This window comes from Branchiostoma floridae, chromosome 14 (genome assembly GCF_000003815.2).
Source record: "Branchiostoma floridae strain S238N-H82 chromosome 14, Bfl_VNyyK, whole genome shotgun sequence".
NCBI lineage: Eukaryota > Metazoa > Chordata > Leptocardii > Amphioxiformes > Branchiostomatidae > Branchiostoma > Branchiostoma floridae.
In genome coordinates this window covers 20,040,648-20,052,390 of record NC_049992.1, presented here as the reverse complement: position 1 = coordinate 20,052,390, position 11,743 = coordinate 20,040,648, and the positions used below count along the sequence as shown (strand labels likewise).

The following is an 11,743-nucleotide window of genomic DNA, read 5'->3' as shown; positions in this document are numbered from 1 at the left end:
TTTATGTCATCCATAAAATCAAATCAACCTTACGTGACAGTTAATTCATCAAAATCAAAATTAGTTCGTATGTTTATCTTACGTCATCTTATAATGGATAGTTCCATTCGTTGTTAAGAAAAATCAAGTAAGAGACTTAATATGCATTTTTAATGGTAATACACCAACAATTAGTCTATATCGAAACGATGGTAATTTCAGTGTGCCACTTAAAGCTAAGTGAGGGTGAACATGATAAGGTATAACCATGGACAGTAAGGCCTCATTAACATCTTGCTACACTAGCAATATTTGTTCCAGAATGCTTTCATAATTAGCTAAATTATAATGATAACATTGTAGTCAATCCGATTTACATAGACAAAAGCTATACAATCTGCCCAAAGCAGTCTGTTTAAAAAGTTAATCAGAAAAAAAAAGTTTAGATATCTTAAAAACTCATGCCAGATTTGTCTGAAGGGAACATTTGGATATGCTTGGATAAAATGATAATTTAGCTATGGATTAAGATTTAAAATACAATAGCGATAACGGTAGTATGAAAATGATTATGCCATAATGGATCCCGGTTTATTCTAGGTTTACCTCATTTTTAATCAGATGGCGTTCTTTATATTACGGCTTGACTACACTATAGATCAGCGCCAGGCAAGCAGCCATCACTGGAACTGCATACACACCAGGGCGCCAGGCGCCGGAGCCCGCCCAATCCTCCATGGTAGGACCAGGGTTTACCGGAGTAGTTTCCTGTGCAGTCCTCCCGCTGCATACGTCCTCGGGAGTCACTCTGAGTCCGCGTGGTAAGGGCAGATATTCGTCAAAAAGGCGCTGAAAAAAAAACGGTAAAAATGGAAAATATTACAGTTTTCTGGAGTCAATTTGAGCTAGGTGTTCCTTGTTCTTGTTCACGACATAGTTTCATCTCTACTTTGGGAACAGTAGAGATGTTTTCACAGTCCACAATTCCCTGCTTCATTACGTTTACAGGATACAGATTTGAGAATCTAAGGATGCCTTCGCCGTATTTCATAAGATACAAACGTATTTCTATTAGATCCCAATATCTCGAAGATTGAATTGATAACTCTAATGGTACGTTGAGAATAAAAAGCTGCAATGATTCTAATGTGTTAAAGTACTTGAATATAAGAAATTGTTGCTTCCGTCTGCAAGCAGATGTTTGGCTGTTACAAAGGCCAAAGAATAAGTGACAAAATATAGCCGGATTCAAAAGCATAGAAGAAGTCCTTAGACCCCAGACCTAACCTCTACTTGAGTATGTTAATCAGTGTAATGGCTTAATAGATTATTTATTTATTGTATTGAGGCCAAGCCTAGGGAAAACGATGTGTTGCAGGTTACAATTCTTGAAAAAAGTAATTTTGGCCGAGTTGACCCGACAAAAGCATTTAAGTAAAGTAAAGCAAAAATGCAATGGGATGTTTTATATTTTATTGTAATTTCACATATGTTCATTGCACAAGCACATTGTATTGCTAAATTAAACAAAGAATAACAGTGCAAAAATGATTTTTTTTTTTAAACTAAGATTTTACATATGAAAATTTAATGCCCCTTCCAGCAAAAGAAGAAAAGGCTAGGGTGGGCGATTTTTGCTAAGGTCGGACCTGTAACCAAAAACATATGTTTTCCTAGGTTTTAGGATTCTTACAATATCAACAGCAGACTCGGGATTGGCCAGGCAGCGGGTGTGGAAGTTCCCATTCAGCAGCATATCAGAGAAGGTTTGTGCTTTCTCCTCTGTCCACGGAACAGCTTTGATGGCATCCTCGTAAGTCATACCTACCATGGCTGCTGGCGCAGTGATGTTCAGTTCCAAAGTGTCATAGTCACTATAAATGCAACATTGAGGAAGGTAATGTTGAACAGAACTGCCACAAGAAGATCAAACTTCTAAGATCACAATAGTGACTACATGCCAGGTAGAGCAACAGCAGTGACCGCATGTTATTTTAAAAGGGAAAAACCTTGAAGATTTCTGAATAAATAATTTTTTCACACATTTGCGAACCAGATGAAATTAGCATTTTCTTGAAATAATCTTCTTAATGTATTGAAGATTATGAAGTTTTGAGCATCGATGACGATAGTATTGTTAAGGTCCCATATTCAACATATTAAGTAGCCTCCTTCACAGGTCTCTCTGTAGGCATTGGGATACGTTGTAGGGGGTGGGTGGGGTACTGTGGTGGTGTCAAGACACCGGGTCGATTCGCTATTTGTAACGAGGAATACGCTGGGAAAGGTGTATACTAACGAAAAGTTTTAGTGGGCCGTATGCGTGTATCCGTTTGGTTGAGGACAGCATAACTCGAGACGCCTTGAATTGATCCAGATGAGATTTGGAAGGTGGGTAAGGGTCAGGGAAGTAAAGGTCAAGTGCGATAATGGCCCCCCGGCGGCTTCCTAAGGAACTGAAGCAATTCTATTGTTGACATCTCATGTTCTAGACATGCTGTGGTCGTGATGTTTGTGTGGTAGATAGCCCTTGGGGAAGAGAGTAAGCACTGTGAGTTTAAACCCCCTAGCGGCTTTGCAGCTGAACTGCAGACACCCGTTTCCTGTCAAACTTTGGACGAGAATTACTTGAGAACGTGTTGAAAGATCATCAAACTTATCACATATGTAAGTGAGAAAAAGAGAAATGTCAACACATATCAATTGTAGAAATAACAAAATAGTTTGCATAATTAATGAGATGATATGAACGTGTTGACAGATTATTATGATTTTTGTATACGTATGTAGATAGCCTAGGTGAATAATTACATAATGGGATATTATTTATGCAAATTAACAGCTAATTTTCATAAAGGGAAGCTTATAAATCTACTGCAGTCCATAATGGGACTTTCAAACTTGTCACATAAGTAATTGACGACAACATTTGCATAGATGATGGAGAAATATATAATAATTCCATTGTGGTAAATGATCGGAATTGCTTTATACAACAGAACGAAGCTGAGTGAGCATCATTATACACAAACCATGCAAATTAGTTTCATATTTACATAATTAATCAGGAAACAATAAAATTGCCTTCTCTGCTATAATAGGACTTATAATTTCGACTTGTGATAGAGAAGGTGGTCAACCGAGACAAATTTTGCAAATCGTGACCTTATTTGAATCAAACGGAAAAATATAAATACACTCGAAAATATTCAAACCATTTGGCGAAGGTATGAGGTCGTGGAACTCTAGTTGTGTAAAATATGTATTCTAAAACGCTTACAAGTCAGCATCCTGGATTCCAGCGAAGCCGGTCGTGGTATAGAGACTTGGTGTACTCACACAGTCAGTCAGGTTGAACTTTGGGTAGTATTGGAAACCGGCCAGGCACAATTCATCCTTTATATCGAGTCCACCCTGCACAGAGGACCAAATTTGTACTGTTCAAGGACGACCTAATGAAGAGGTCAAATTTTCATGAAGTATTTCCTGCTATTGGAGAAAGCTAAGATGCAAATCGCCTGGGTTGAATGATCTGGAAGTTTAATTAAGGATCATGTATATGTATTTTTTATGAAATCCTTTTGCGGATCAACTGATGCAATAAGCTTGAAAAAGGCAGTTAACCACTTACAAACGTAACGTGTTCCTTGTGCGTCGAATCATAGGTACATTCTATAATCAGACTGTCACCCTGGAAAAGATTTGAAAAAAAAAAGATGTTAGAGAAATCTACGACTAAGGTTTGTGTACACTATGTACTGGCTTTATAACTTTCCAAATCAAAATCGTTTTCTGGGGGGGAGGTTACATTTAGTTTTTTACAATTTCCTTATAAAATTTGTAGCATTACGTCAATTTGACACAATATTGTTACCCAGCGAGAAAAGAAGCAACTGGTAGTGGATGAAGTGAAGAGAATGATGGAAGAGAGGAAAGTAAAGGTTGTTGGTCAACACCAGCAGGGAGCCTGGATTAACTGGGAAAGCACAGTGGACAGAAAGTTAACGTGGAAAAACATGTGGGGAAAACCAGACTAGAGATTAAGTTTCCTAATAAGGGCAGCCTATGACATCCTCCTATGTCCAAGAAACCTAAGCACATGGTATTCAAAGGAAGAATCTTGTGAGTTGTGTGGGGCGAAAAAGGCCAACCTAAAGCATATCCTTTCTGCCTGCACTACCTCCTTAAAACAGGGAAGATACACCTGGCGTCACAACCAAGCTCTGAGGATCCTGGCTGCAACCTTAGAGGAGGGAAGGAGAAAGGCAAGCAGCAATGGAGTTCAGAACCAGTCCTTCATCCCTTTCGTCAAGGAAAGGCAGAAAGCGGCTCCAGCCAGCAGAAGGAGAGGTGAAGGTCTGATGAGCAAAGGAGGGTGGGAGATGACAGTCGACCTGGACAACCGTTTAGTCTTCCCAAGAACCATCTGCGAAACAACTCTGCGCCCAGCTGACATAGTGCTTTGGTCACCAAATGCAGCACAGAGAACAGTCGTCATAGTCGAGTTAACCGTCCCTTGGGAAGAAAATGTCCAGGCAGCGTTCGAGAGGAAAAAGCTCAAGTATCAAGACATAGTACAAAAGTGTGTAGAGAACAGTTGGAGGGCGTTGTTAGACCCAGTAGAGGTAGGATGCAGGGGATTCGTAGGAACATCCATCACACGCCTCTGTAGAGAACTCTCAATCAGTCACAAGCAGCTAGTGAAAGCGTTATTTGAAGAAGTGGAGCGATGCAGCTTTTGGCTGTGGGTTAAGAGGAAAGATCTGCAGTGGGGAACCAAGGAGTAGTAGTCAGAAGAGTTGCAGAAAAGCAGAGTGAAGACGTTCGCCCTGCTGTCTCCCCACCTAGAGGCCGTGTCAGATTAGGGGACGAAACGACCGATGAGAGTTGGATCTGACTGATGATTTCTGTAACTCTAGGCGGTGGAAAGTGCGACAAGTAGCAAGCCTACTAGGCAGGTGAGTTTCAGACTCATGCTGTATACGTCCAAAACCTTACAACAAGATGCATAGACAGTTTTACCTCGGTAGCCACTTGTACGGTGACGGTCGCTATACCTTTCCAGACTGAACATATGGGACCCCTGCTGTCGCAAACTCAGCATGTGTGACTAATTACTAAAGTACATACACATCGACCGAGATATACTGAGTTTAGAAATGTTTAAACTTACAGGGTAGACGGTAATTTCTTTCTTCAGCATCCTGGTGAGCTGCATGTCATAGTCATAGTTGTCTTCTCGCGCGATCTCGGTTTCCGTGCCATTATGGATCACCCGGGCGCTTATCTTCACCCCCAGCGGTCGGGTGGCAAGGTTTACGCCGACGATGTGTATGGGCTGTCCGAGCTCCTCGAGGAACTGAAACCAAACGTATCCTAGTAATATTTAGAGACTTACATAAGCAATGAAACATTGTTTCGCAAACAAGACTTAATAAATAAATTTTTATTGCAAATTCATGCCCGAGTGCAAATTGCAGACAAAGTCAAGTAGTGTTATACATAATCGTATACTTAACAGAGAAGTTAATGGGAACTATAGGTAAATCAAACGAGAAATAACGTCTGATCTAAACGTAATTCTACTTAAGCTATTTGATGGGTTTGATTTCTTTTCCGTATGCAGTGGGAGATGATTTGTCCAACAGTTTCATTTATAATGGGGTTGGACGAAGTAAAAGAAGACTATTTATTGTTGGTCGGTAAGGTGAGAATAGCTTGGGAAAGATTTGCAGGTTTTCAGGAAAAGTTTGTTTCTTTCGGAATAATATAGTGACATTTTCTTGATAATACAGTGACACTGGTTTTAACATTGACAATCTTCAATGTAATAAGATGGGGATTTCAATAACAACGTAAAACTAATTATACTAGGGCACATCCTCACTTATCGCTACCAAAACTATCATATATAAAACGGATTGGAATGCGAAAGTTTACTTTTATTTATTGATGGAAACCAAACGCCCAAGGCATCGATGGCGGTCCCAGATAACACTTTTTCAAAGGTTGTGACATTAATTGTTAGCAGTGGAAAGGCATTCATATAGCCTAACAAAGCAAGCTTCCATTGCCTGCAGCTAGTTCATATTGCATACCAGACGGCAATGGCATTAATAGCCAACCTTACTCTCTCTCCCACTCTCTCTTTCAAGCAATGTTTGAGATTTTCGTTGGAAGTTAACATAATCTATTTTTTCAAATAAGGTGAAAATCAATGCAAACTTATGCCATCGATGAAATTGATATGATGTGGCATTTTATATACCATATCATTTCGATTTGACACTCTCTACAACAAAAATCCATGATGCACAGAGGAAGAGATGTACGCTACATCACTATCAACGGTTGTTGACCACCCTACAAGATTCATAAATGAAAAAAACAAAAACAATTAGGAATCTCCTTTATTGTCTTTTCTTTGACACTTAGATCCTTCTTAATATTTAAATTTTCCATGGCGCAAAGAAGCAAATAAGTACTACCTACCGCGCTTAGGCATCTTGAATTGCAAAATCCCGCTGACACGAACGCCTCAGCGTGAGGAGGAACAACGTGGTATTTGTTCACCGCCACTCCAACGAGCAGGACACCCATATCGTTATCCCTCAGCTCGGGCGTGTATGTCAGCCTCAGCCCCGAACTGTCATGTATACCTATATATGAAACGGCAGGCGGATAGATTTCAACTGGGGCGGGCCGACTACTCTTCACAGCGAGGAGCTTACAATAGGTGGGGCTAAATCGCTTGGGTCTGGAGCTGCTAAGCTGCTCTGGCGTTATGTAACATGAACGTTAGCGCAGGCCTCAAAAGCCCCCGTCTGAATAGGGTTAGGCCACAGCAAGTAAATTTTATGGATGAAATCTTCTGCAGACTGCAAAAATAGTGCGAAAGGGCAAAAAAAACAAGATGAATTAAAGGGACAAAACATGCTATCTGAGCCAACAAGGCATTCATTTCTGTATTCAAGACATGTGCTGGTTTGGTAAAAGTGACACTAGCGTGGGAGACTGGCATCACCAACAAAGTGGGTAACTACACTAATGGCCTCCATATTGGTGTCTCTTTTACAACAATCCCATAAACAACATATTTGCTCTTTTCGGTACCTTTTTCTTGTTTGTTTATTTATTCGCAAAACAAAATATATAAAACAATACAGAAAAGAATTCATAAAAAACAGGTGCAGGAGGAGGGAAAAACCGTAAACACTTATACTATACCTCCTCATCTAATCTTAACAAATGTAGGGTAGTCGGTAAAGAACAAAGAAGAGTAACTCATAGGATGAGATAATGATACAAAAGGATAATCAAATAATAATAATCTAAATTGAGATAAGATAATAACTGACAATATGAGACTACTATAGGGGGCTAGGATGGTTTATGAGATGGGTTTTAGGGGACTTTTAAAAGTAGGAAATTTTTTTTTGGTTCATTTGTCTGAAGGCTGTTTCATATTGTGACACATGTGTATTTTACGGAGGACTGCGCTAATGATGTGCGGAAGAGTTGATTAAAGCCCCGGTCACAAGAATCGTACGATTGACTGCGATGGTGGTTTTATGCGCGGCATAAGCGCAGTACGTCGTAAGTCGGGGAAGAATCGGAAGCAATGGTTAAAATATATGAAGCCGTGGTCACAAGGATCGTAGTGCATCGTACGATGAGGTCATAAGAGCGTACCTGCGTCAATCGCAGAGAAATCATAGTAAATCGGGGAGCCTCCTATGACGAGAATAGAGCTGAAATGGATTTTGAACATGTTCAAAATTTCGCTATCGTCGTAAGATTTTATTTGCCCCCAAAGCAGACTTCATTACGGCAATTTTTGTCTACTGATGAGGTTTTAGATTTATGAATTTTTAGCATGTTGTGATGGTTTCAGTTTTCCCTGATATTGTCGATATTGACGAAAAGGGAAAATATATCAGTCGCAACTGCCACAGTCGCAACCAGAGAACAGCGCGCCCCGCACAGGTGATGCAGACAATTGTTTGATCGCTTCATGCACGTGAGTTTATAATTAGATCAAATCTCAGCTCTCGTCGGTCTTGGGTCAGTTTACCATAATCGTAATAACCATGGGGACAACTCAAACATAAAGGCAGGCTCTATGAGTCGGAAATATATATGATATAATGCTTATGATGTGATTTTTGTATGATGGCATCTTTTTGTTGATAGCATATCATGATACGATCTTCGAAAGAGCCTGACACGTAGAGCCGGCAAGCAGGCCGAGACAACCATACCAGTACTCACGCTTGATTTGAACTTTTGCTTGTAATACTCTTGTTGTCATGGTCTTTTTAAATTCATTTTTACAGTTAAAGATATTATAGGAAGGTATTCAGCAGCTATGTCCACATTTTGTTGGTTAAAGAAGCACAAAAACGGTCAGACGGCTATACAGAAGAGACACAAGTGAAAAATCGTACGACGCTGGAAAAATTTTGAACATCATCCGATGCTCTGTGATGGCTGATTTTGCTTGCGATTTAGCTGCGATCCACTGTGATCATCGTGCGATAGGCGTAATATGCCATCGCAAGGACGTCGTACGATTCTTGTGACCGGGGCTTATGTAGTTGATTTCTTTACCTGGCATGATAGTTGTGTACACGTGAATTAGGGTTAAGAAAATTTTCAAATAGATCGAGGAGTTTGTCGGAAAGGAAGTTAAACGTGAATATACTAATTTACAACTTAATGATATCATGCATGATTAATGGTCTTGATTCTAGAAATAAAGGAGCTGTATGTGAGAGAAAATCATAGGTAGTGGCTATTTGCGTGGATTTCTTTTGCAGGGTTATAAGAGGGTGTATGGTTGTTTTTTATTTACTTTATCGTCATATTGACCACCGCTGCAGAAGGAAAGAAATTCTTGTGTTTTTTTTCTGAAATCAGGCGAAAAGTAATGCGCGCGCTCATGTCATCCAAAAAATTTACTTGCTGTGGCCTTAACGTGCTCGAGGAGTGGATCTCCTCAAACACGAGACTCATGTGTTAGACAATGTGCCATCAACACAGAAGAAGAACCACTGGATACATCCTGTCGGACAGGAGTGCCACAAGTTCTTAATACGAGGGGAGTTCAAGAAGTAATCCACCTGACCCATTTCCCAAAGGAGGAGAGTAATGAAACTTGGTGCAGTTATTAGTCTTTCTCTTCATAGGAATCACCAAGAGTTATGCATTTCTACCATCGTTTGATGCAGCTCTGTACACCGTTTTTGTAGGACGCCCCAGGTTGGTCATGCAACAGATGCCTCATCAATGGCAGAAGAGGGACGACCAGGTCTGGGAGCTGTTTCCACAGACTTCCGGCCATGTTTGAATTCACAATGCCAGCGTTTTACAAGGTCATATGATGGGGAATCATCACCATAAGTTTCTTTTATTTCATCAAAAGTCTCATTTGGTATGCGTCCTTTCAAATACAAAAACCGGATCACTGCGCGACACTCAACTGGCTCCATTTCACACCTGGTCCATTTCACACCTGACTTAGTTCAAACACCTTTAAATCAAAAACCAAAATTAGTTCAGAGCTGTTTTTTGCAACATAACCTATAGAGATATGAATCATTACATATGCAAAATGTCATCTAGATCAGACAACTGGAAGTGGGTCAGCTGGATTACTTCTTGAACGCCCCTCGTATGACGTTCTTTGGAGGTAGACGTAAAATCTAACATAGCATATGAGCCTGTAAAGTAAATAAGGGACATCTCAATATACAAGAACAATATCGTTATGTCTTTAAATTAAGAGTTATTACCTCCATGAAAAATGGAGGTATAGTTTTTTGGTGTGTCTGTGTGTCTTCCTGTCTGCCTGTCTGTCTGTATTTCCGCATATTTGTAGTCAGTATTATACTCTAGAACCTCAGGATGGATTGTAATGATTTTTTGGTATGTGTAACAATCTGAAATACATGTGACATGTGCAATTTGTGGCAGGAGGAAGATTAGCAGATGACAATTATGCCAATAATTCCCTAAATGAATAAACAATATGAAAGTCCACACCGGTAATTATTCTCGGTAAAAGTAGAAAGGATTGAATTGTAACCATTGTGACCTGTGTTAGTTATTAGTTAAAGGTGTACATAACTTTACATGAATTATGCAAATGTTTAGGTAATTTGCATAATCAGAATATTTCAAAATCGTATGGGGTCTCTGAAATCTTGTATTCGGCTGTTCTGATCGAGATTTTATGTTAGGTGTCACTCTTCTACAACTGCACTCCCTATATATTGATTTGAGAACATGACGGCTACCCCACGCCATTTTGATAACAAAGGACGGCATATAATTTGGTTGCCATCCTTTTTTTAGAAAGCGATGTAGCTTTAAAAAGCGATGAGGGGTTTTAAAAAGCAATATGCTTCCTAGAAATTGTTGCAAACGTGGACGGAAACCGGCTAGATTGGGTACAATAAACGTGTGAGAGGTGACCTGGAGCTGCAAACTTTAAATAAGCCAAACATTTTCTACCCTCTGACCTGATGCCAGCTGAGGGTTGTCGTAGTGCATCTCCATGATCACATAACCGCTATCCTCGTCATCACCGATGGGGTAGCCAACGTGGTCTGGAGTGAGGACGGTCTGTCAGAAAAAAAAGTGCACAACATCAGCACATTTTGCAATCAGCCTTGATAGGCAAAACATCGGAGTGCATCTATTCGGTTCTACACGATGGTAAAAAAATCCTGCAAAAGCCTGACGCGGCCAAGCTGAATATAATGTGTCTGGCAGAACTGACAGAACTTCATTTTGAAAACTTATTTGAGTTCCTATAAGACAGACACGTCTTGTCATGTGTTCTTGTAAACAATTTGCCTTCGTTTGGTTTTCGTTTTGTCTCTCATTATTGCCTAAAATATACACGATGATTGGATTCTCTATGCTTATATGTAATGCAGGGGGCAAAGCTAAGGGTACAACCTGTCGTACTACAAAAAGTCCGTACATTTTGTTGAGAGCGCAAGGTGTTTTCTAAAAAAAGGAGTTGGGGAAGGAATGGAAGAGCAGGGATGCTGTACGTCTCAACGCACGTCACTCGCACGATTGTGCAAGGTATAAGTTTGTGGTCTGCACGCATGGATGTGAGCCGGTTCCGTGTATCGTTCGTTGCGCAAGTGGTAAGTGAGTTGAACGTACGATCTCTGTGTGATTGCCACGTAACATTACTCAGGCCCTGCTTACACGTGCTGCGCAATTCCACAGCACAATAGCAGAGAAAGTTCGACGTGCACGTAGAATTCTACGACGTGTCTGCGTACTCCAAAATCCGCTGTATTCCGTACGTTTTCGTAGGGAGGCGGTACTTACCACTTACGGATCCCAAAAGACTGCCCACGTTTTGGCACGTAGACAACACGCAGATGCACGTAAAGCTATGTGCACAACCGGCAGTACGTGCAATTTGTCCGTACGTTTTTTTATGGGGGGAGGCCACGTCCGCCACGTATTCTGAAAACGTGAAGAACGACTGGTAAGACGTAGTAACTGATTTCCAAGGGAGCCCTGTATATACATGTTCGCACATGTTCGCACAACGACGGGTAATACCGCCCCTTACGGAGTGACACACCCACTGCGAACCTCGAAATGCGTCAAATGGACAATACTGCATCATTTTAAATTGGTTTTGCGTCTTTTGAAAAAGACGCAGCTTAACTGCTTCATTTTTAATTGGTTTTGCGTCTTTTGAAAAAGACGCAGCTAAACTGCTTCATTCTAG

General features: G+C 40.5%; 1 protein-coding gene across 1 annotated transcript in view; it reads right to left on the bottom strand.

The window, feature by feature from the left end:
* Positions 1-306: 306 nt before the first annotated feature.
* The window catches only part of LOC118430487 (DBH-like monooxygenase protein 1 homolog), a 44,597-nt gene continuing 33,160 nt past the window's right edge, over positions 307-11,743 (bottom strand). Inside the window, exons 6-12 of the mRNA XM_035841389.1 lie at positions 10,503-10,605; positions 6,472-6,638; positions 5,153-5,338; positions 3,611-3,670; positions 3,260-3,393; positions 1,673-1,853; positions 307-828 (exon numbers count right to left, since the gene is read on the bottom strand). Of these exons, the coding sequence (XP_035697282.1) occupies positions 616-828; positions 1,673-1,853; positions 3,260-3,393; positions 3,611-3,670; positions 5,153-5,338; positions 6,472-6,638; positions 10,503-10,605 (1,044 nt within the window). The 3' untranslated portion in view covers positions 307-615. The remainder of the gene's footprint in view (positions 829-1,672; positions 1,854-3,259; positions 3,394-3,610; positions 3,671-5,152; positions 5,339-6,471; positions 6,639-10,502; positions 10,606-11,743) is intronic.